The 22,902-nt window shown below is 41.2% G+C and overlaps 1 protein-coding gene and 1 long non-coding RNA gene across 3 annotated transcripts in view; one reads left to right on the top strand and one right to left on the bottom strand.

Moving 5' to 3' along the window:
• THOC5 (THO complex 5) lies at positions 1-18,228 on the top strand. 2 transcript variants are annotated; one of them, XM_018570201.1, is made up of 20 exons: positions 1-24; positions 2,030-2,126; positions 2,298-2,441; positions 3,730-3,843; positions 3,946-4,043; positions 5,505-5,651; positions 7,142-7,256; positions 8,227-8,359; positions 9,459-9,494; positions 10,533-10,610; positions 13,268-13,308; positions 13,946-14,045; positions 14,134-14,242; positions 14,351-14,452; positions 14,565-14,661; positions 15,004-15,118; positions 15,206-15,309; positions 16,519-16,606; positions 17,722-17,837; positions 17,999-18,228. In XM_018570201.1, exons 2-20 carry the CDS (start codon positions 2,049-2,051, stop codon positions 18,191-18,193), a joined length of 2,010 nt encoding a protein of 669 aa, XP_018425703.1. In that variant the 5' UTR covers positions 1-24; positions 2,030-2,048; the 3' UTR covers positions 18,194-18,228. The 2 variants fall into 2 exon arrangements, with proteins under 2 accessions (XP_018425703.1, XP_018425704.1); XM_018570202.1 differs by lacking the exon at positions 9,459-9,494.
• LOC108798448 overlaps positions 18,225-22,902 on the bottom strand; it is a 12,565-nt gene continuing 7,887 nt past the window's right edge. Inside the window, exon 3 of the long non-coding RNA XR_001941951.1 lies at positions 18,225-18,235. This is a non-coding gene — a long non-coding RNA (uncharacterized LOC108798448). The remainder of the gene's footprint in view (positions 18,236-22,902) is intronic.

A 22,902-nucleotide genomic window follows, 5' to 3' on the forward strand; every position in this document is an offset into this window, starting at 1 on the left:
CGTCATTGTAAGATCCGCAGTAATGTAAGTACACTGTTCGCTGGAATTGGCTAGCTTGTATCCTGGAGCCCCATGTTTACAGCAAGCATTAAGTTCCGAATACACAGCGCTTCGTTCGTAGGCAACAAAAAGCTCAGGAGGACTCCCGACGGAGCTCCTTGTGATGGGGAGTTTCAATACCCTATAGAGCGGAGGTCAGTCTGTTATTCTTCGTCTGCTGTGCGACTACTGCTCCCAGCATGCCCGGACTGGCATTATAACCGTGATAATAAGCACATTGGGCTGAGTTTTATTGTGTTATTAGTACAAAGGTGAAATAAACCTGTGGTGGGTGTTTGCAGAATCCTGAGTGATTGATATTAAAAAAAAAAACACCAAACACACTGTAGTGCTGAGATCATGTTTGCTTGCACTTAACTCCTGGCAGAAGAAATCCTAACCCTTGCAGTGGCACTACCCCCACACTGCAAGGGTGAAGTGCTACTTTTTGTCTAGGGTCACAAATCACAAAGGTATACTCACCCGAACCTCCCCCCCCCCTTGCTCCAGTGGTCAGATGACCCGTGAGTCATCACTTCCAACACAGTGTATTGAAGGTAAGGATGCAGAGGGTGAGAGAGGCTGCAGGGACCAGGTTGGTTTATCTTTGTTATTTGTGAGCCTATACAAAATTGTGCACTTAACCCTTGCAGTGTGGGGATAGCCCCGCTTGCAATGGTTAAAGGAGAACTATGGGGTTAAGGCTTTTCCCCATAGTTCTCCTTAGGGTAACGGGAGGACACAAACTAGCTTCCTCCCGTCACCCTAAGCTCGGTATACTGAGACACCACAGTATACCGCGAGCAGTACTGAGACGCCGTAGCTGAAGCGGATCCTGACAATTATGTCTGGATCCGCCCAGCTGCGTGACAGCTGGTTCTGCCTATCTAGAGGCAGAGCCAGCTGTACCCGCCCCCTCCCCCGTCCGATCCGCCAGTCAGCGCTGGCGGAGCGGGGATGGGGGAATCCAGCCCCTCCCCTGTCACTGCAGAGAGCCGTGACAGGATCGAGAGGTGAGCGAACGCCGGTATGTGTTCGCTCACCTCCCGATCTACTGAGCCGACCTGTGACAGTCTCATTGTCACAGGTCGGCTAGAACTATGAGGTCAGTGAAAAGCACTCATCTCATAGTTCTCATTTAAGATTTCTTCTGTGCGGAGTTCTTCTTTAATTTTCTTATTAATAGATGTGCATTTATTATATTTTTGCATTTGAGCTGGCAAAGCATTGCAACCATGAACAGTGTAATGTGGGTGCAATGCTCCCCTTCCTTCTCTTTCGCCCCATCACAGAACTCGTAGTATTCTTTCCCACAATGCAAAGCATTCTGTGTTTGGAGGAGGAGGATCATTCGGCCGCCTCTCCGCCACTCACTGAAAATGTATAAAATAGGGATGCACAAATACCGGTTTTTCGGTATTGATACTTGTACTGATGATATTTTCTTTTCGGTACTCGCAGATACCGGGAGTTCCATTAAGGAAGCCAGGCGGCGTGTCATGACCCGCCACCTGACTTCCTAATTAGCAGGGAAGCCGTCTCTGCTCCCACGCCACCAGGTGACGGGGGAGCATGGAACTGGCTTTCTGGCCAATCGGGGTGCGTAATGACTCACCGCCCGGCTTACTGATTGGTCAGCTTCCCGACCAATCAGGATGAGGGAGCATGGAGCCGACTTCCCAGCCAATCAGGGAGCCGGGGGGTGGGTCATTACCCACCCCTCATCCTCCTGATTGGCCAGGAAGCCAGCTTCATGCTCCCTGGTGATGAGGGAGCATGGAGTTGGCTACCCGGCCAATCAGGGAGCCGGGCAGCATGTAATAACTCGCTGTCCCGCTTCTTGATATCGGAAGTTCTGGCATCGGGAGCATTTAGGCGAGTATAAGTACTCGTCCAAATAGCCAGGATGGGCACCGATACTAGTATAAAATATAATTTTCTTTTGTGAAACATACAAAACATGTGAATCATTTCTTTTCTGTCCTTCCAGACTTATCTGGACCATAACAATGTCTTCAGATACTAAGAAAAGAAAGCCAAAGGTTATTAGGAGTGAAGAAGGAAAACGGAACCGTCATGAAGAGCAGGTAACATAGAAAATATTTTTACATTTGTGAGGGAAAAAATGTCCGCATCAAAAGTACACTGAGTGCAATATTAACTATGAGCAAACACAAATAGCTTCTGGAATCTTGAATTGTAATATTTGGGGTTTGTACATTTAACTGAAGTGGTGCCTTTTTTTCCTTTCAACAAAGGAGGGACGATATTATAGTGAAGAGGCTGAGGTGGACTTGCGTGATCCAAAAAAGGACTACCAGCTATACAAGGAAACCTGTGAAGAACTACAGAGACTTATGGCTGAAATTCAGGATCTTAAAAGCAAGGGCAGCAAAGATGCAGTGAGTGTTTTGGTCCAGCACTGAGCATGTGCACTGTAATAGATGGTTGCAGCAATTTGTCAAGCCAAATACACGAGTCACAGATGTACACCCAGCTCTTGTGCAAAACTACTGGCGCTTAGGATTATCATATATGCATAGAAGTAAGCAATGAGTGCAGCGGTAATGCAAACCAAAGCAGATTTAACAAAAAACTCTTTACTGACTCTCTATAATGCCACGCAATTATAGAGTCAGTAATGCATGTGCAGCTTGCTGTACATTCTCAGCACACCATTGCTCTTCGATGCATTAACTCCTGTGCACATGCGCAGGGGTTTTATTTATTTCCGGCTGCCATTTAAGACAGCCACAGACCCAGCACTTAGAAGAAGCCGAGGAGAAGATGTCAGCACTGGAAAGGGAGTAAGCAGAAAGAAATTCCACTTTAGCCCAAGGCATATGAATCTTGGAACAATGCAGCTTGGGACCTGTGTCAACGGGCTTTGGGTTTATGTCAGTTTGACATGTTAAGATCATTCAGAATTGATTGCATTTGACTCCTTTCTGATCTGCTTAGACTTGTATGGGAATGCAAAACACACTTATTTATTTATTACAGGCACTTATATATTGTCGTCAATTTACGCAGCACTTCACACATTGTACATTCACATCAGTCTCTGCCATAAAGGAGCTTGCCATCTCCAACTAGGATCCAACTAACCTGCCACTACTTCTTGGAAGAATCCCACGCATGCTCAAGGAGAACATACAAACTGCATGCAAATAGGGTCCTGGCCAGGATTCAAACTGAGGGACCCCAGTTTTGCAAGGTAGAAGTGCTAACCACCAAGCCTCTGTGTTGCTTGATGCAAACAAAAGCCCTAATGCTGGTGACCAACTTCATAAACACATCTCCTCTAATGATTGGTCTGTATTAAAGGCAATACTTTTTCATAGTGTTTAACATTAACCAATCAATATATTTATAAAAATAGCTAGTGTTTTTGCCCCTGTATAAATACTACAGACCGCTCATGTAGCCAAGGAGACAAATGCTTGGTAAATGCACCTACACCGTTACACCACTGCAGAGGTACCCATGTGGATTGTTGCCATGCAACATAATACACTTAGCTCTGGTTATTGCCATTAAAGCAAATAGGGCTATGATGGGATAACCTAAAATATTTAAAGAAATTAAAAAATTCTACCACATTAATTCTATACTAAAATGAATGATAACATTTTGACAATTCTGATTGTAAATTATACATGTAACCTCCTGATTTTATTCCCTGTATAGTCTGCAGAAATTGAAGAGAGGCGGATTAAGAGCTGTGTGCATTTTATGACACTGAAGAAACTGAATCGTTTGGCTCACATCAGGCTAAAGAAAGCCAGAGACCAAACGCATGAGGTTTGTGTTCCTTTCTCAACACGTGAGAATACAACCCGTCTTTAGTACTATAGTATTAAAAAAGTTGGAATTTACTTTACTCCAGTTTGCTTTCCCTTTCAGGCCAAGCAGAAGGTGGATGCATATCACCTGCAGTTGCAGAACTTGCTGTATGAAGTTATGCACCTTCAGAAGGAAATCACCAAATGCCTAGAGTTTAAGTAAGACATGACAAACCTACAAACCAATTAGAATGTGATGTTTTTTCTTTGTTTTTTTTTACTTTTAAGTGCAGTTAATGTCGCAGGGCACAACACAGTTTGTGGTGTAAAATTGTTTTAAGTTTGTAGCACTTTTGTTAAAGTGGAACTTAAAGTGACATCACTAGAGACCGCTCTAAGACAGATCAGCCCATGAAGATGTATGGCATCTCAGTCCTTCCCCTCTGGAAGTGGGTCGATGTGACATAATTCCCTGACCCCTCACACGATACCCCAGTCTGGGCAGGAGGTATCTTTTGTTTCCTCCCCACCATGACCCTACCCCTCAGTTTCAACACAAAAAAGAAAACCATCTGCAACATGAATAAGACACCAACACTCCCCCCTCCCCCATTTGACATCTATGATCTTCTTCAAGCGTATAATTTGTATCCCAGTTTCCATGTGCCTTACAATGCTATAGCCATGTCCCGTAACAGAATTTAATAAGTGCAATTTGTTTTAAAGTGACATTAAACCCTCAGATTTTTTAACATAAACCAATACTGTAAAGTGTGGCTTACTGTAATCCATGATAGTTTCCCTTCTCTTTGCTGCTCTTCCTTTTAAATCCTCATGTCTTCTCATGCTTGGGGAGAACTTCCCTTTGCAGCTGAGTGCCTCTTCCTGTAGTGCTGGCTCAGGTTGCAAACCTACACACAGACACCATGTATCCATTTCAGAGACAAGGCAGTCTGCTGCAAAACAGAAGTTCTGCCCAGCATGAGAACAGATACAGATTTAAAAGGAAGAGCAGCAAAGAGAAGGGAAACAACCACGGATTACAGTAAGGCGCACATTACAGTATTGTTTTATGTTAAAACATCTGAGGGTTTAATGTCACTTTAAGGCAAATGCCTAAAGGCGCAACTGAAATGCATATGTAGGGTTATTTTACATTGTATGGTATTTTTAATACTGCTTAGCCAGTTGTGTGTCCATGACCACTGAACACTTGAGTCAACGCAGTGTTGGACAGTAAACTACAATAGAAGCCAAGAAGGTGACACAGCAAACTACAATAGAAGCCGAGATGGTCTCTTTGCTGGCTATGATGTGTGACAGGGGTATTCAAATCACACTACAGGCTGAACAGTATTCCAAATCTTTTCACTGGTGATGAGTTCACTTGAGATACTTCAATTAGTTTGTAATGGTATGCCTGGAGTTACACTTTGAATAATTACCATTCACATCTTGACAGCCGTTATTGCTGGATGAATGTCTTGATAGATCTAGGAAAGCAATGCTAAATATCTTGTATATGGCTGGTTCGATCACTATACACCAGAAAATAAGAAGAATGGCTTTTGGCTGAGTGACTTCTTTAGTACATTCCCATAAGCGCAAATCAGAAAATATATACCAAAACATTTTATTTTCAAATACTATGTCAGTGTATGTACTTTACTTTCTCCACAGATCTAAGCATGAAGAAATTGAGTTAGTTACTGTGGAAGAATTTTACAGTGAAGCTCCATCAGAGATCAGCAAGCAAGACATAACTTCTGGTGATCCCCATCAACAAACATTAGCTCGTTTGGACTGGGAGCTTGAGCAGAGGAAAAGGTTAGAAAGCCATTTCTTTTGGAGTGAACCCTGTTGTCATGTATTTACTGGGTTACTATTTTGTTTTTTTGTAAGGGTTTGCTCACACTATGTCCGCACCAGAACAGTTTTTTGTCCGTACCTGAAATGCATCCCAGTGTATTCCTATGATATTTCGGGGCTCTGATCAAACCAGCGCAGTTCGGGGGGGAGGGGAATGCTGCATGCACTATTTTGTCTGGTCTGGAATGCGCTTAAACGCATCAAAAACGCTTGCAAATACAGTGGACTGCACCTGAAAGCCCATTTTAAGCTAAAAAAAAAAACAACGCACCGGAACACATCAAAAACACATAAAAAAAGCACTGCACTGCGTATGCAGATCTGGTCCGGAAATGGTGTGAACAAGCCCTTAATCTAACCAAAATCAAGATTTTTTTTCTGTTTGTTTGTTTTGCTTAACCAGCTGCCGTCCGCCCGTTGCAAAAAAACGGACGTACGGCACAGCTGCATCGGCGGGTTGACGGCATTTTTTTTCTGCTCGCGCACGCTCCCTGGCAGAAAAAAACAGTGCAATGCATAGAGCCGTTACCGGCTGTTTAACATATACCTGATCGGCGGCTCTATAGCCAAGAGGAAGGAGATCAGCTCCTTGCTGAACTCCCTCCGTGCTGTGAATGTAGAAGCGATGTGTATTACATCAGGTCCTCATTCACCTGTCAGTCATCTGGCTACTATAGCCAGAGAGAAGAAGCTTATGAAGCAAATCTGTGCTTCATCAGCTTCTTTTGGGGTCCCCAGGTGACATTAGGGGTCCTAGAGACCCCGAATGTCTCCATAAAGAGGACCTGTCAGTGTACCTGCGTTATTATATAGGGGGATTGTAATCCCCTTATGTAATAGCAATTACAATAAGTTTTAAAAAAAGTTTAAAAAAAACTCTCCAAAATGTTTAAGTTCCCCACCCCCACGTTAATAAAACGTATAAACGTAAATATGCGTCCGGTGCACCAGCGCGTGAAAACGGCAATTGCGCTACACATGTTACATATCGCCGCGATTGTCGCCGTGAGAGCAATCATTTTAGGGCCATTAATCACTGATAACACTAAACTGATGAGCGGTAAAAGCTTTTAAAGCGTCGCCTATGGCCAATTTCGTTTTTGAGGTTTCACACGCGCACGCAATTTTAAGGCTTGACATGTTTGGTGTCTTTTTACCAGACGTGACCCCGTCTTTTATATTTTACCAAAAAATTGGGTAATAATGTTTTATCATTTAATATAGGGGAAACTGTTTTGTTTAATTTTTCCTTACTATAGTAAAAAATTAAAACTCGTAGTGATTAAATACCACCAAAAGAAAGCTCTATCTGTCCACAAAAAATGGTATAAAATTCGTTTCAGTACAGCGCTGCATGAAGTTAGGGTGTCTTGGTGAGTTTGTTTTGGTTTCTTTATTGCTGCTTCCGTTTAGGAGACTTCTCTTTATATCCTTTCCTTTTGTGTTAGATTGGCAGAGAAGTACAAGGAGAGTTTGGCCAGTAAAGAGAAGATACTAAAAGAGATAGAAGTGAAGAAGGAATATCTGAACAGTCTTCAGCCACAGCTTCACAACATTATGCAGGTGATATAATGATGGAAAAGCCAGGAGTTTTATTGATCCCTGTAAGGGATATAGAGCTTGTTCTTTCCAGTTGGGCTGCACTGCTTCAACTTTTATTGATTCGCAAAGTGAAATGGGCCTAATTAATATCTTGTGGAGGCATGAGCACACAGAGCCTCATTGTTATATGCCTTCAACTTTGATAACCAGAAAAATCAGTTCTGTGTGCCCCCTAAACCCTGACACATTTATCATTACAGGTAACCTCTGCCATGTAAGCATACATACATTGACAGTCATGATTTTTTGACTGTGGCTCCAGCAGGTTCCCCACTAAACACTGACCACAGAGAGTCGCTTGCTCAGCACCGCCACCGTTTAGAGAACATCTTTTTTTTCAATAAAAACAAGACGCTCCCTGATTGGATGGAGTGGAGAGGAGGGGTGGATGATGCCATGATCTCCACCTCGTCCAGAGAACACCATGAGGGGAATTTATCAAAATTGGAGCAGACAAAATCTAGAGCAGCTTTGCACTGCAAGCAATCAGCTTCTTTCCTTTTCAAATCTTAATTGAGCAAACTGAAGAGAGCAGCTGATTGGTTGCCATGGGCAACTGCTTCACATTTTGCTCCAATTTTAATACATTTCCCTCCTTGTATTTAGTGAAAATATTACAAGGCGCTCTCTTAATGGCGATGGTGTCGTGTGAGCAACTCGCTGTTTTGATGTGTAATGGTGGTTTTCCCCTCCCCCCCCCCATGTTGGGTAAAATCCTATTTCTCAGTTTTTAATATATTCTTACTTTTATATTAATACAGTTGGGGTGTGTTTTTGGATTACAAATCCTAAATTATTGTGTGTTATGACAGATGTGTCTAGAATTAAAAATTCAAACTATGTGCATCATTCAGAAATTAAAAAGTGTGTGCATGTTTAATTCAAAAGCTATATATGTGAAATCTAAAATGCCAATGATTCCATCCCCCAGGCCTCACTCCCGGTCCAGGAATATTTGTCAATGCCATTTGATTGTATGCATAAACAGTATGAGATAGCACGCCACCTTCCAGCACCTCTGTATGTACTGTTTGTCCAGGCCAGCGCCTACAGTCAGGCATGTGGTGAGTAGCTGCATCGTTCACTTTATAAACGTGCGAGTATAACTCATGAGTCATAAGATGGTTTATTCAATGGTTTATTTGGTAGAGGAGCCTTCATTAATTGCTATGGACAGATGCAGCTTCATTATTTTATTTTTTGTAGGCTTAATGGGTTAATAAAACTGTTTTTATTAAAACTGTGTCCAAAATGAATGCCTTATGTCCTTAAAATGTAAGAAAAATGATTTAGGTATGAAAATTTGTCATTGTACGATTGAGTGCTGGTCCTGCATTGTATGTACATGATGACTTCCGAATGCTAACAGCTGACATAGCAGCAAATTGAATCTTATTTGTGTATCATTCGGCACTAGATCCTCAAATCATCTCTGAATTGGTGCTGACACTGTCCTTCCTTCTGGAGTGTGGTTACTTTTGTTCCCCAAGTCCCTGTGTGTGTTGTGTTGTAAAGTAGTCACCGCTCCAAGCTCACTCCTGTGATGGACTGCAATCTCATGTTTAGTTTACTAATTTGTACGGAGATTGTAGTCCATCCCGGGAGTGAGCTTGGAGCGGTGACTACTTTACAACACACACAGGGGCCATGGGGAACAAAAGTAGCCACCCTCCAGAAGGAAGGACAGTGTCAGCACCAATTCAGAGATGATTTGAGGATCTACAGCTGAGTGATACACAAATAAGATACCTTCCTGTTAATAGTTAGGGTACGTGAATGCATTTTTAAAATTTTAACTCCTGAGTTTAGTGTCGCTTGAAGCATAGAATGAGCAGGCCTACTGCAGAGATCATTATTATTTATTTATTTATTTTTTACTCAACACAAAGTTCATCTTTAACGATTTCAGTGAGGTTGTGTTGTGTTGATGTTATTTTGTCTCAAGTGTTTTCACACTTCTAGATTGTACTAAAAGAAGCTTTCAGGCCCAAGGAACGTACCAGAATTCCTGTAATTATTTACTAAATACCTCCCGGTCTTGTAGCCAAGACATCACCATGTTGTTTTCTTTGCTATTCCTCCACATGTTCTTTTGTCTCTTCTCTCTGACTCTTTCTTATTCATGTCTTGCTTTCTTCATGTCTTTTCTCTCCCTGATGTCAGCCCACATGAAGAGTTACTCCCAGCCCTATAGGCAGGGTGAGTATACATCTTCTGCTCTCATCCATCCACTCTTGTCAATTTCACAGCTGTGTGGTGATGGCTTTGTGTTCTCTATGGAGCAGGCTTAGTAGTGGTTAGTTGAAGCTCTGTTGCAGGTGGCACGCTTATTTCTGAGAGATTGCCTTGCTGCAAATGTTGATGTATCTGATTTGCTTCCTCTGAGCTTTGGGTGCAAAGAGCTAAATGCATTATTAACCTTGGACTTGCATGAAGATTGCATATCTTGTGTCTCTAAGCATTTGAAAGTTTGTTTTTATTTTGTTTTTCCATGCAAAATATCTTTTATTTTATGCCTGCCTTAAAATAACTATGTTAATTTTATATATTTTGTTATATTATATTTTTATATGGTAAATGGGATTATTAGAGCTTTCATAATTACATCACTGTATTAGTAAGCTAACTTTTGACAGTTCACAGACAAAATAACAAGGGCACATAAATATATATTCACTTAATTGCAGATTCTGTTTCATGTTTTTATCTTCTGTCCTTGCTGCTTTTATATACCTAGGGATTCACACACAATTAACCCTCTATTCTGCTAAGAGATTTAACCAGTTGCCGACAATCGTTGCATTAGCAGCACCTTGATTTCAGTGTGCTGCAGATAAGACAGCCAGCAAGCAGTTAATTGTGTCAGTAGGAAAGAGATGTAATTGCAGGTTAGTCCTTTCCTAATACTCCTCTAAGTTAGAGCTTAGCCGTGAGTAAATCAGGGCTCCAGATGGCATTCTGGAATCTATTCCATTAGTCCAGTGCTCACACATTCACACTAGATTCCACAGGGAGCCAGAAAATTAATCCAGTGCTCATACATTCAGACTAGATTCCACATGCAGCCAAAAAAATAAGCTATCTAAACCCAAAATACTGATTACAAGTGATCTGTATTATAGAGGAATCAGCACATTACTTGGTGGTCTCCTCCTCTTCTTCTTTCTTCTTTTTTGTTTTGTTTTGTTACATTCTAGTATTTGTCATCAGCTAAACTTTTCCTATATAATGTTGTAGACAAGAAGCTCCTGGTCACCATCGAAGGGAGTGTTGAAGAGGCAAAAGCTTTGTTTAAACCTCCAGAAGATTCACAAGGTAGCTTTCTGAAAAGCACTTCAATTATTTTTTCTCTGGAAGACTATATGTGATACATGTGTAGCAAGCTCCTCTGTTAGCCATTTTTTCTTGTCTTTTCTTTCCTATTTCCTCCATAGGCTAGATGATGGTTTTTAAACAAAAAAACATTGTCTGATGTTGATGTTTCCAAATTGTGTTCATATGCAGTGACATAGCTAGATTTATTCTTTGTTACTCATTCTAAACCTATTAACCACTTGTGATCCAGATTTATTTTTTTGCATTTCAGCTATTGGCCTATTAATTCAGCAATAAATGTTTTTAAAGTAGCACTATGAGGTGAGTGATTTTCCCTCAACCTCATAGTTCGAGCCGACGCGTGACAATGAAACTGTCACACGTTGGCTCAATAGATCGGGAAGTGAGCGAACACATACCGACGGCTCTCTGCAGGGACATGATCGCGAAGTGATCGTGAAGTGAGCGAGCGACGGTATGTGTTCGCTCACTTCACGATCATGTCCCTGCAGAGAGCCGTGACGGTCACTCACGGCTCCTTGCAGGGATTCCCCTCCCCGCTCCTCCAGCGCTGACTAGCGGACCGGACAGGGGAGGGGGTGGGTACAGCTGGCTCTGCCTCTATACAGGCAGAGCCAGCTGTCACTCACGCAGCTGGGTGGATCTCGACAGTAATGTCGGCATCCGTCCCGGCTGCGGCGGTCTCAGTATACCGCGAGCTGTAGCTCGCGATATACTGAGCTTTGGGTCATGGGAGAACGCTAGTTTATGTCCTCCCGTGACCCTGAGAACTATGGGGGAAAACACTTACCCTATAGTTCTCCTTTAATTATTACAGAAGTGAGACTTGTTCCTATGGATACAAAGAGGGGAATTTACTTAAGCTGGCCTTACACTAGTAGATTTACAAATGAACTTTCTTTATCACCCAATAATGCCATCACACACTTGAAGAATGTCGATCACAATTTCGTTTGATTTTTAACATTCGATTTTGGAATAAATTGAGTTTTCCAAATTAAAACCATATTCACTGTTAGAAGTTTATTTATTCAGGAAATAATTTCCATCCTGCTCCAAATTCTTTTGAGGATTTGACCCATTAACTCATAGAAAGTCAAACGAAACATCTTTTGTATGAAATTTCTTTCAAAAATCTAAGCTGTGCATGGCTAACTTAGGACTGGAGCAGCGGTGCATGGCAACCAATGAGCTTCTAGCTTAAATTTTGAAAGCTTAACTGTACAAGCTAGAGAGAGAAGCTGATTGGTTAACGTGCACAGCTGTTCAAATTCTGATTCAGCTTCAGTGAATTCCCCCCCAAAGATCTGCTTTTTATTCTGTGATTTATCCCATTTATTTTGACACCAAAAAAATGTTTCTGGCACAAGAATAGCAAAATTATTTACAAATGGGTATGTATAGCCAAAACGTTTCTTTTTTTTTTTTTTGTAGGGAAGTGTTTAAAATCCCGGTCAGGGTTTTTTCCCCCCTCCCCACAGAGAAAAGTGGGGACATTTCACATTCTGGTGGGGGGTTTCCCTTTTAGACCGATGTCCCTATTGGAACATTTCCCCTTACCTCTTCTTCTGGGGATATCACTAACATTTTATCCCCTCAATTACTGTCTTGGTAACAATAGTCACCAGTATAAATAGCAAGGGTGAATCTCCTCAATAGGAACACAGCCACCAATAAACTCTTGTCAAAGTGTCTTACCTTTCCCCGACCTATCAAAAAAAATAATAGTAGAAAAAAAATTTCCAAGAGGTATTTTAACTATTTTATTTTGTGTATGAATGTATAACTCCACATTCAACTAAATGGTGAAATAAAAGAAAACATTATAAATGTTGATATGAAAGTTTGTTAAAACTCCATATGAAATGTTTGTTTACATTGTAACAAGCATTAAGAGGACACTGCTTGTTCTGCCAATCAGCATGACAATTGCTATTAATAAAAACAGACAAGACCTAAGCTGTTAAACTGACAGCAGGTCTCTGCAGCTACACGCTCGGGCATGGGCTCAGCAGCAAAGCAGACTTTAGGACAGTTTGGGCACATCCTAGCTCCCAAGCTAAAAGCCCAATTTCAGTCATAGATTTTAATTTTTAGAAGGGTTGGAAAGGGATAGAACCTTTTGGCAGGTTTTTACTGTCCTGTGTCCCTGATGGGGGAGATTTTTTTTTTCTCACGTTATGTTACCAGGACATTGAATGAGGGGAAAATATCACTAAAGGATACAAACCAGCAGTAAAAACACATTTTAGCAGAATGGGAAGGATTAGAATTGCTGCCAGGTTACTGCTGTGTGCGAGGGTGTTACCAGGATAGGAAGTGAGGGGAGATTTCCCCAACAAGGACACATACAGTAATTAATACCTTGGCCAAACAAAACCTATGAGCTCTGATCTTTAGAATGGAACAAATCTTGACTTTACTGCTGATCATTTTCAGATCCGTTCCTTCAACAAAAGTAAATTGAAAAATAAACGGTAGGGTGCCAATGGAGCCACACACTGGTCAAATTTCAGCCTGAAAGTAACTCTAAGTGGACAGATCAATGTTCACAAACAGTCTGCTTGCTTTACTAAGGGGTGAAAGTGTTCTATTCCTACATGGATTACATTGTTTTGCTTCATGTGTGTTTCCAGATGATGAAAGTGATTCTGACGCGGAAGAGGAGCAGACAACGGTGAGTTTATGTAAAGCAAAGAGTAGCATACATCATAATTTTATTTAGTCTACAAGATTTCTGTAAGAGAACATAACATGTAGTGTGAAGGTAAAATAAAGTACCTGTTTACATGCTGTTTGACCACATCTGCCCATAGGCTAGGAATACACGCTTCATTTTCAGCTGAACAAGAGAAAATCGAAACCTCCATCCACACTAAACAATGTGAATGGAGGCATGTCTCTGGCTGCTATTGTATTTAGGCAGCCCCATCGCCTGAATTCCCGGCACAGTAAATGCATCGGTTTGGTTGCAGTCAATGTTAGACTGAGAATTTTCCATGCGGCTCAGTCAATTCTTAAATAGACTATTGTCAAGTTGGGTAGTACCAACATGGCCACCCACGGTTTGAATTCTGCCCGATTCAGCTGAAATGTGAGGCATTATTGGCCTAGCTTTATGGCTGTTAGGCACACACTCTGATGAAACAATAGATTGCTTTGGGGATTGCCCAGAATCGGGCAGGAACGCACTGTGTCTGGTGTGATTTGAGGCCTTAGGGTTATTTTATTGTAATTGAAGGCTCTTTTATTGGCTACTATAGTGGACTGAAAAGTCTTTATCTTATACATTGTTATATTTTCCCTTTCTTCAGAAGCGGAGACGTCCAACATTTGGGGTACAGCTGGATGATAAGAGAAAGGAGATGCTGAAGAAACATCCTTTGTCTGTGTCCCTTGTAGTTAAGTGTAAAGGTATGTAACTGCTCTGTTTTATTTTTGATGACATGAGGATATGTTTTTTTGTTTTTTTTATTGCAAAGCATATTGTTTTTTTTCTTAGATGGCAGCTCTCTGAATCTGACCTTCTTCTTCCTTATGAACCTCAATATACTCACCGTAAAGGCAAAGATTACAACAACATCTGAGCTGTCCAGTGCTATTAGTGCAGGGTAAGGGGTACTGTCTTCTAGCAGAGAAATCAGCCTTTACCATTGTATTAGTAGGAAATAGAGATACTGTGCACCATTGGTAATATCATCTTGCTTCCCTTTCACTAGTGATCTGCTAAACCCCGACTCTGTACTCAGCTGCCTCTACCCTGGGGATAATGGCAAGAAAACCCCAAATCCAGCTAATAGATACCAGTTTGATAAAGTAGGGTGAGTTACTACACCTGAATTTTGTATAATCAATCTCCAACTCTTAACAGCCTCAACCTTCACATGTATATTTGGAAATGCAACTAATTCCGTTTTCCTTCATTATTTTTAGCATCCTGGCATTGAGTGACTATATTTCAGAGCTTGGTCACCCTTACCTGTGGGTACAAACAATGGGTGGTCTACATTTTCCAACAGATCAACCACAGGTAAACTTTGCTGAACACCACACACCATTGAGTTACCATTGTTTACTAGCCAAGTAGTACAAACGTGTTTTTATTCTGAGAATGCATTGTATAAATGCCCCACATACGTACCTCACTGGCTGGTTTAGTAAAGATTGGTGCTCGGCTGTAGAGGTATAATACACATCATCATCAATAATCATCATCAGGTCCCCTTTCTCAATGTGACTAAAAGGCCCCTTGGGGCCTTACCCTATTTCCAACATCAGTCTTCTGCATCATGTTTTCTAGCAAGAGTGTAAGTGTTTTGTTTACCTTGACCTTAAGTATCAAAGGAAAATCTGTTCTGTTCTCTCCATGCAGCCTACAGTTGTAGCAGACAATGCTCTAAGTGCCAGTCACATGGAGAAGACCGTTCACTTGCTGAGGTCCCGTCTACAGTCTCGGCTATCTCTTCACAGGCAGTTTGCATCTCTCGGTATGTGACCATGTCAACTTGTAGCTGCAACATACATCTTTCATCAGGTATCGGTTGTCATGTAATTCTTTGCTTTTTTTTTTATAGAGCATGGTATCATTCCAATTTCTGGAGATTGCCAGAACCTTTTTCCTGCCAAAGTGGTGACACGGTTAACAAAGTGGAACGTGATGCCATATGAAGATTATGTGGTGAGTGAAGGATGTCTTTATTCACCTTTATGTTTAAAGCGTGCTATAGTGTATAATGTTCTGGAGAGCATAGAATCATACAGCATGGCTTAGTGTATGAAAGAATTGTTAAAGCTAAAGTGACACGTAGGAAGCTATTAAGCAGTCATATATTATAGTTTAAGGATTGGAGAATATTGATGGTTGGCTTTATTTTGTACATTTTAAATGGAATCATTAGGTAATGACAGCACTACTTTTGTAAAATAATTTTGTTACAGATGAACTACCGTGTTTCCCCGAAAGTAAGACCTAGCGCTATCTTCAGGGATTTCTGTAATATAAGACCTACCCCGAAAATAAGACCTAGTTCGGTGGTAAGTCTTATATTACAGATATCCTTGAAGATAGCGCTAGGTCTTACTTTAAATTGTCAAGACCGGCCGCAGCTCCCGCCCCGACCCGCCCGCACACACGCCCCCACGCCCGGTGGAAGTGGCATGTCATCCGCCACTTCGGGACCGGCAACAGCACGCCGCCTTCTGGGACCTCGTCCAGTCCTGTAAGTACTCCTCCCCCAGCCCGGTACTGTCTGCCGCCGGGACTATCCTGTACTACTACTAACACTGCAACATGCCCTGAAAATAAGACCTAGTGTCTTTTTTCGTGGGAAAAAAATATAAGACACTGTTTTATTTTCTGGGAAACACGGTATGATGTTAGGCATTAAAGGGCTTCTCCAATTGCCCAGTATCCTGAACTACTGATCCAGTTATTGAACCATCTTAGACTTATTTCTTGTACTGACAACTTATTGGACATTGTTGTAAACAATTTCAGGGCAGTTATAAAGTAGCAATTCATTTCACTTGTAAAAAATAAAAGCTGGTCACACACCAGGGTACACTGTTATAAGAGAATTGACATAGCTGGGAAAACTTCTTTGCACGCATTTCATTGTTCACTGCAAAAAAAAAAAAAGTAGGTTGTGGTTCTGGTGACAGAATGGCGGAGGATGTTTTCCCAAGAAACTGCACAGATATTTTTATGATGCAAACCAGAAAGTGAAGCATGATAGCGGGCTGATTGCTGTGGGCAATGTTCATTCATTGCTTGTCTAATAAGGGCTTATAGTTTGATAAAGTATTTGTGTGGTTTCTTTGTGTAGCATCAAATTCATCAATATGATGTTGTCCAGACTGCTCTGAATTCTTCTTCTCTCCATTACAGGTGCTCCCTTACACAAAAGATGTGGTGGAGGCAGGACTAGCACTAGATACCCATCTATATTTTTCCCTCATGATTGAGAGAGGAACAGGTATGAACTGGGGAGGTATAGATGTTGGGTAGCTTTATTCATTCAGTACAAATATTGCCTAGTTTAATTTTCTTCTGCCTGCTGTGTGCCATGAATCTAGTAAGACCCTAACTATCTTGCCATGTCTTCAGATCTGTGATGCAGGAGTAACCCCAGGCAATAATTAATGTATCAACATACAGTATGTGTTGGCAAATTCAACAGCCTTTCTATGATCTATTTAGTCTTTATTTTCATTGGTTAATGTGTGAAGTTTTTTTTGCGTGGCCAATCTATTTCAAGCAAGTTTAAAGCTAAACTTTATTCTGCACACACATTGCCTTCCCTCCCCAACTCAACATCAATATTCTAATGCATTTTTCAAATGAAACTGTTCTGTCTTTTTGTTATATACCTTGTTTAGGCCCAATTATGTTTCTGTATTTCTCTATGCAATGCGGGCAGATCATGGCTTGTGGGAGGGACCTGCAGGCTGTTGTACATCGCTTCCTAAACAAGATGCCTTAGGTGGATGTCAGTCTGGAGGAGTGGGTGTTCTTAGGCAGGCTGGTTTTCCATGCTGACTTCCCTAACACTTCCATGTGATACTGTACCTTAAATATACCAAAAAGGGTGGGCCAGAACCAGTATAGCCAGGGAAGAAAAGCCTAGATGAAGCTGGATGTCCTCCAGCCTGGAAATGAAGCAAGCTCTGTCTGCTGCAGCAGTTTCTAATCAATGCAAGACCCTCACAGTGTACAGTGAAATAAGAGTAAGCAATTTCAGTAAAGGAGAGGAGCCTGTACAGTGGAGCAGGTTTAACATAAGGCTGGAGTTTAGCTCTAAGTATATGTCGGGGAAAACTACTGCTGGTTTCATATGTTCTGTCCAGTACTCCCATTTTATTGATGAGATAATGATGAACAGTACAGCAAAGGCTTTGTCACTGTTGGCCTGGTACACTGTGTTCCCCTTAACACTCCACGTCATACCACTTTTTTCATGACTTGTTTTCAAAAATATGGGGAAGTTAAGAGTCTACTTGAGCTTAAGATTGTAAGAAATGTCTGTGCTGCAACTTATGAAGCATTTTGTTTTCTGATTTCTTTCTTCCCTTGTCTGACTTGTGTTGACAGCCAAATTGCAAGGAGCCGTAATTCTTAATCCTGGTTATTGCTCAGTTCCACCATTGTTCAGTCTTTGTCTAAACTGGAAGGGAGAGCGCAGTTCCAGAAATGATGAAAACATCCGGGTAAGTAGTGACAGTGGAGTAAGCCAGTCTCATGAGTAGGACATTGGGGCTTGTGGTTATTACTGCAGACTACAGTATGTATGTGCATGATACACTTGTCATATGAATGTTGGGATTATACATGATCTAGAATGTCATCACCTTTTCCTACATCTCTGCAGGTTATGGAGAGTGAGATCAATGTCTACTATAAGGAGCTATGTGGCCCTTCTCCTGGCTTTCAGTTGCTAACTAATCAGCTGCAGAGACTGTGCATGCTGCTAGATGTCTATCTAGAGACAGAATGCCATGATAACAGTGTGGAGGGACCACATGAATTTCCTCCAGAGAAGATATGTCTACGTTTAGTCAGGTAAATTGTAAAAAGCCATTCTCTATTTTTCCATCAAAATGTTTTACTGTTTTTATTTTATTTTTGCTTTCTGTGCCCTGGACTTTTATCTTCATTTGAAGCTCCAGTGAAAGAAAATCACTAGACTTTAGGATGGTGGAAACCTATCTTAAAAATAATGTACTGTATTGCTAGTTGAGATAATCATTTTGGGTACATTTACATTTTAATGTGTAATCATTCAGGTGTTTCCAACAGTTCCTCTCACTATCCTTGCCTAGCATAGTCCTATTCATTCTCTTTCTAGACCTAAATATTGCAAATACATACAGTATTCAGATTTGTTGATGTCCGTCTATTTTAGTTATAGGCTTATTGTTGCTAGCATTTATCAGGAGAGTCTTACAGATTACATACCTTTTTTAAAGGACACCTATTCTGAGAGAACACAAGAGCTACCAGTGCAGACAAGGGTGCAGGTTTTTGAAAGCCCAAGGTCTTGATTTGCATACACTGCCTCAAAGTATTTAAGCCATTAGATCATCATGACAGCTAGGCTACTAGCACTTTCAGAAGGATAATATAACAATGGCAGCCTCCACATTGTTGCCATAGAGGTTTCCTTCAACATTTTGTTATTGGGTCATTATGGACAGCGATTTTATGGTACGAGTGATCCCAATAATAATTTATCTAGGGTAATGTGTGCAGATAAGATTTTAATTGTACATTACATTTGTGTTTTTAAGTTTTACTTTCCTTGTTAAAAATACAAAATAAAAACTCTTCAATGTCCTAAACGTTGTACTAAATGTGGTACTTTATTTAACAGTTCTTAATCATTCCAGTGTTCAGAATTTGATTAAACCCCATAGTTCACTCAAAAATGGTATTTGTTATAGCTGGGGAAAATTAGTTGTCCCTGGATTCTTGACAATTCTGCTATCAAAATTTCCTTGCCATACTTTCTGGCTCTGTTCACACCCACTTTGGGGTGCTGGTTATCTTTTGGTTGTTCCCCTTTTGCTCCTTTTTACCTGTTCAATATGTAAAAACCGGGAATGGGACCCCCTTTAATGGCTGTAGTAGGCCTGGACACTCCATAAAAACCTTGCCACCACACTCCCCCAGAGACATTAAAGTGGTTTAATTCTCAGTATCTTCCTAAAAACTGTAGTATTCATTTAGGTGGGCAGACTCTTAAAGCTGAACACTGGGATATGCAAATGTTGGCTAAATACCACAGTCATGTGTATTCTCACTTGAATCTTGTTGTGCATCGTGTATTTCTTTTAGATCTGTGTTGTAATCCAGCATAAAACGTTGCCTCTGTGCAGGGGCTTCCTAACCACTGGTCACTGCTGCTCTCTTCTTGTGCAAGGTGACTGGTCTTGTATTCGCCCCCCCTGTAATTTTCATCAATTTACCTGCAGCCTGTAATGGGTGGAGCCTGCTGGGTCCCTCCCACAGCTCTACGCTGTGTGTGGCAATTTGCAGCACAGAATATGCATCTATATCTTTTATGGCTGTTGAGAAATATATTTAAAGGAAAATTCTGCCCAGAGTTCAGCTTTAATTGTAAGTCATTATTTTGTATGTCTGCTTATTTCAAGTGCTTATAAAATAGCCATCGTTGATTCTTCAAAACGTTTCAAAGGCTTCCTCTATGCTTTTGCAGCATTTCCCACAAAACTTTGTGTTTATTCACACCTTCCATGTAACAGATTTGAAATAAATGTATTATTTGTATTTGTTTGATTTTGTGTAGCCTGATTTTTATTATTTCTTTTAAAAGGAAAAAAATGCCTTGCCTTAGGCCTGCAGTCTTTATTTAGATGAAACAAATTTGGACCACTTTTTTTACATTACTATGGTTCTATCAAGAACTAAGATATAGGGTTGCAATAACTAAATCGATTATGAGAATAGTTGGCAACTATTCTCATCACTGATTAGTTGGTTGGGAGAGGGGGGTAAAAATAGAGGTGGAAAGAAAGAGAGGGGGGAAGAGTTTTTCTTTTTTATACAACCAATCGAGTAATTGAAAAAATAATCAGGCAACTAATAGATTATGAAAATAATCGTAAACTGCAGCCCTACTAAGGTACAAAATGTAATCTTTTGATTCCAACAGAAACAATAATGGCAGGATTAGATTTGACAAAATATTGGCAAATTCTAACTACCCATAATCCCAAGGATAGCCCAATACGTTGATGTTCTCTGCTTGAATTTCCCTACAGTAGTGTTACAGAGCTTGCATTTAATCCCCAGTACTGTGGTGTTTGTAGGCATGTTAATCCTAACTGCACTTGTAGGACAACAGTAAGTCTGGAAAACAAAACATAGCATGAGGTACAGGGCTCTGCAATCTCTGAGAGAAGTGAAAATGGAAGTGGGATAATCAAGTTTATTTCTGGATTATGTAAAGACTTTTATTTTAGATCTGCACTCATGCACTTGTCCTGAATACTTAACGAGAACTATGGCCAAACGTTTTTTGGCTGTAGTTCTCTTTGGAGTCACAGGAATACATTTACTATGTCCTCCTGCATCCCAAAATTCAACAAATAGCGGGCTATTGAGAGCGGAGAGCCGCGCTGCAGCTGGGACGTAACTCGTCAATATTGTCGGGATCCTCCGCGCTGCCTGATTGACAGCTGGCTCTGCCTCTCTAGTCTCTCAGCTGTGCCCCCTCTCCCCCTGTCTGTCCCTCCCAGTCAGCGCCAGAGGAATAGAGAGGTAGGGGGGAGCGGTGACTGATCGTGGTATGTGATCACTCCAGTTCTTGATCAATAGAGCCGGCTCTAAATATTGTGATGAGTGTATTTCACTCTCCCCATAATTCTCCTTTTAAAAAAGGATGAAGCCAACGGAGCAGCATAGTAATTGCAGATCATCCAAACTTGTGCTTTCTTAGAATGGTGGCTACGACAAGCATTACAATTTTAAAAAAGACGTGCAAAGCATCTGAGATGGCCTTTTATATTAAAATTACTGTGCACAAGCCATTAAGCAGGGAAGGTGGACCATATGTTGCAACACAGCAGATTAACCCTTTCACTGCCAAGCCTTTTTTTGCAGGGCTTTTTTTTTTGCACACCTGTTATAATCCACATTTTAGGACTGAAAATTACTTGAAGCCCCGAAAACATACATAGATTTTATTATATATATACTGAAAACAAAGACCCTGTGGAACAAAATGGTGGCAGTTGCACAATATTAGCGCAACTTCTCACACCCAAAAATTTAGTAAAAATACACTTAAATTAATTTTAGTGCCTCAAAACACAATATAGTACCCATTGTTGGAACTGATAAAATTGACATCTATGATACAGCTTTGATGCAAAGTTGTTCCTTGATATCTTGAACTGAATCAGCACGTGTCTGTTACGCAGATGAGGACCATCAAAGGGTTCTTGGGGCTGGACACTGATGAATGAAGATATGCCAGGACTGTCATGTCCTGGGGCAAGCCTGCCCCCTGCGGGTATTTACTGCCCACACCTGGGTCAGCAAGGCAGCATATATGCCGGGATGGGGGCAGAGGCATATGATGGAATCTTCTTCCTGTGTAATCATCTGCACAAACCTAGCTCACAAGTAGGAACAATGGTGACCTTTGGACAGGACAAGTCTTTCTGAACTCTACAATCAAGAAGGTGATTTGCTGAGACCTACTGGAGAGGAGTGTTCTGAGCACAGAGAAAAACCAATGGCATCTGAGAGTGAGAGTAATGGTGTAGCTACCTCAAGGATCCTGATCCCCTCTCTAATTCACTTAATTGTAATTAGAATCTATGTATATCCCTATTTGTAAATAAACCCAACACTTATTCAAGATTCAGTAATTTAAGGCACCCCCAACGCAGAGCACATTGTACACCCATGTTTTGTAAAAGATAAGATTACGTTGAGTAAATAGATACACAACATGCCCGGGTAAAAAATTGCGTGTGCGTCCATAAAACGGCGACAAAATACGGTACCCCAACTTGTCTATAGGTGACACTTTAAAGCCTGTACAGGTCATCAGTTTAGAGTTATCCATGAATACTGGCCCTAGAATTATTGCTCTCATTCTGATGCACGCAGTAATACCTAACGTGTAGCACAATCGTTGTTTTCGTACGTAGGTGCATCTGCCACGTGTTTACCTTAATATTTGCACGCTCGAGGGGGACTTTAAAAAAATATATTTTTTGTTTAACCTTTATTTAACCACTTGCTGTCCGCCCATTGTGAAAAGAAAAACTGGACAGACGGCAAGCTCCTATCAGCGGGGCGCCGTAAATGTACAGCGTTTTTTTTTCCTGCTTGCGTGTACCCCCTAGTGTGTGCACGAGCAGAACACACTGACAGATGTAAACAGCCGGTGACGGCTGTGAAGCTGCCCATACACCTTACAATTATCTGCAGATTTTCTGTGGTCAGATGGAAAAAGTGCAACAGATTGGGCCAGGTGGAGATTACTCCATCCACACAGTTAAGTGTAGATGGAGGAATCTGTTGCACCTTTTCCATCTGACCATAAAAAAATCTGCAGATAATTGTAAGGTGTATGGCCAGCTTTACACATAAAAGCAATCAGTGGCTGTATAGCCGTCTGATCGCTTTTATGTGCTGCCCTGCAGTATGCGCCTCCCCGTTACCTTCCATTCCGAGCTCCGCTGTCCCTCTGCGGGCCCGGGACCAGCTCGGCGGCTGTCAGCAGGAAGATGGGAGGGA

Source organism: Nanorana parkeri, unplaced genomic scaffold (assembly GCF_000935625.1).
Source record: "Nanorana parkeri isolate BGI_ZX_2015 unplaced genomic scaffold, ASM93562v1 scaffold1476, whole genome shotgun sequence".
Classification (NCBI taxonomy): domain Eukaryota; kingdom Metazoa; phylum Chordata; class Amphibia; order Anura; family Dicroglossidae; genus Nanorana; species Nanorana parkeri.

Excerpts from the sequence above, each read along its gene's own strand:
- THOC5 (XM_018570201.1), top strand. The coding sequence starts at position 2,049 with ATGTCTTCAGATACTAAGAAAAGAAAGCCAAAGGTTATTAGGAGTGAA. Across the intron at positions 2,127-2,297 it reads GGAACCGTCATGAAGAGCAG|GAGGGACGATATTATAGTGA; the intron begins GTAACATAGAAA and ends CTTTCAACAAAG. Across the intron at positions 15,119-15,205 it reads CAGGCAGTTTGCATCTCTCG|AGCATGGTATCATTCCAATT; the intron begins GTATGTGACCAT and ends TTTTTTTTATAG.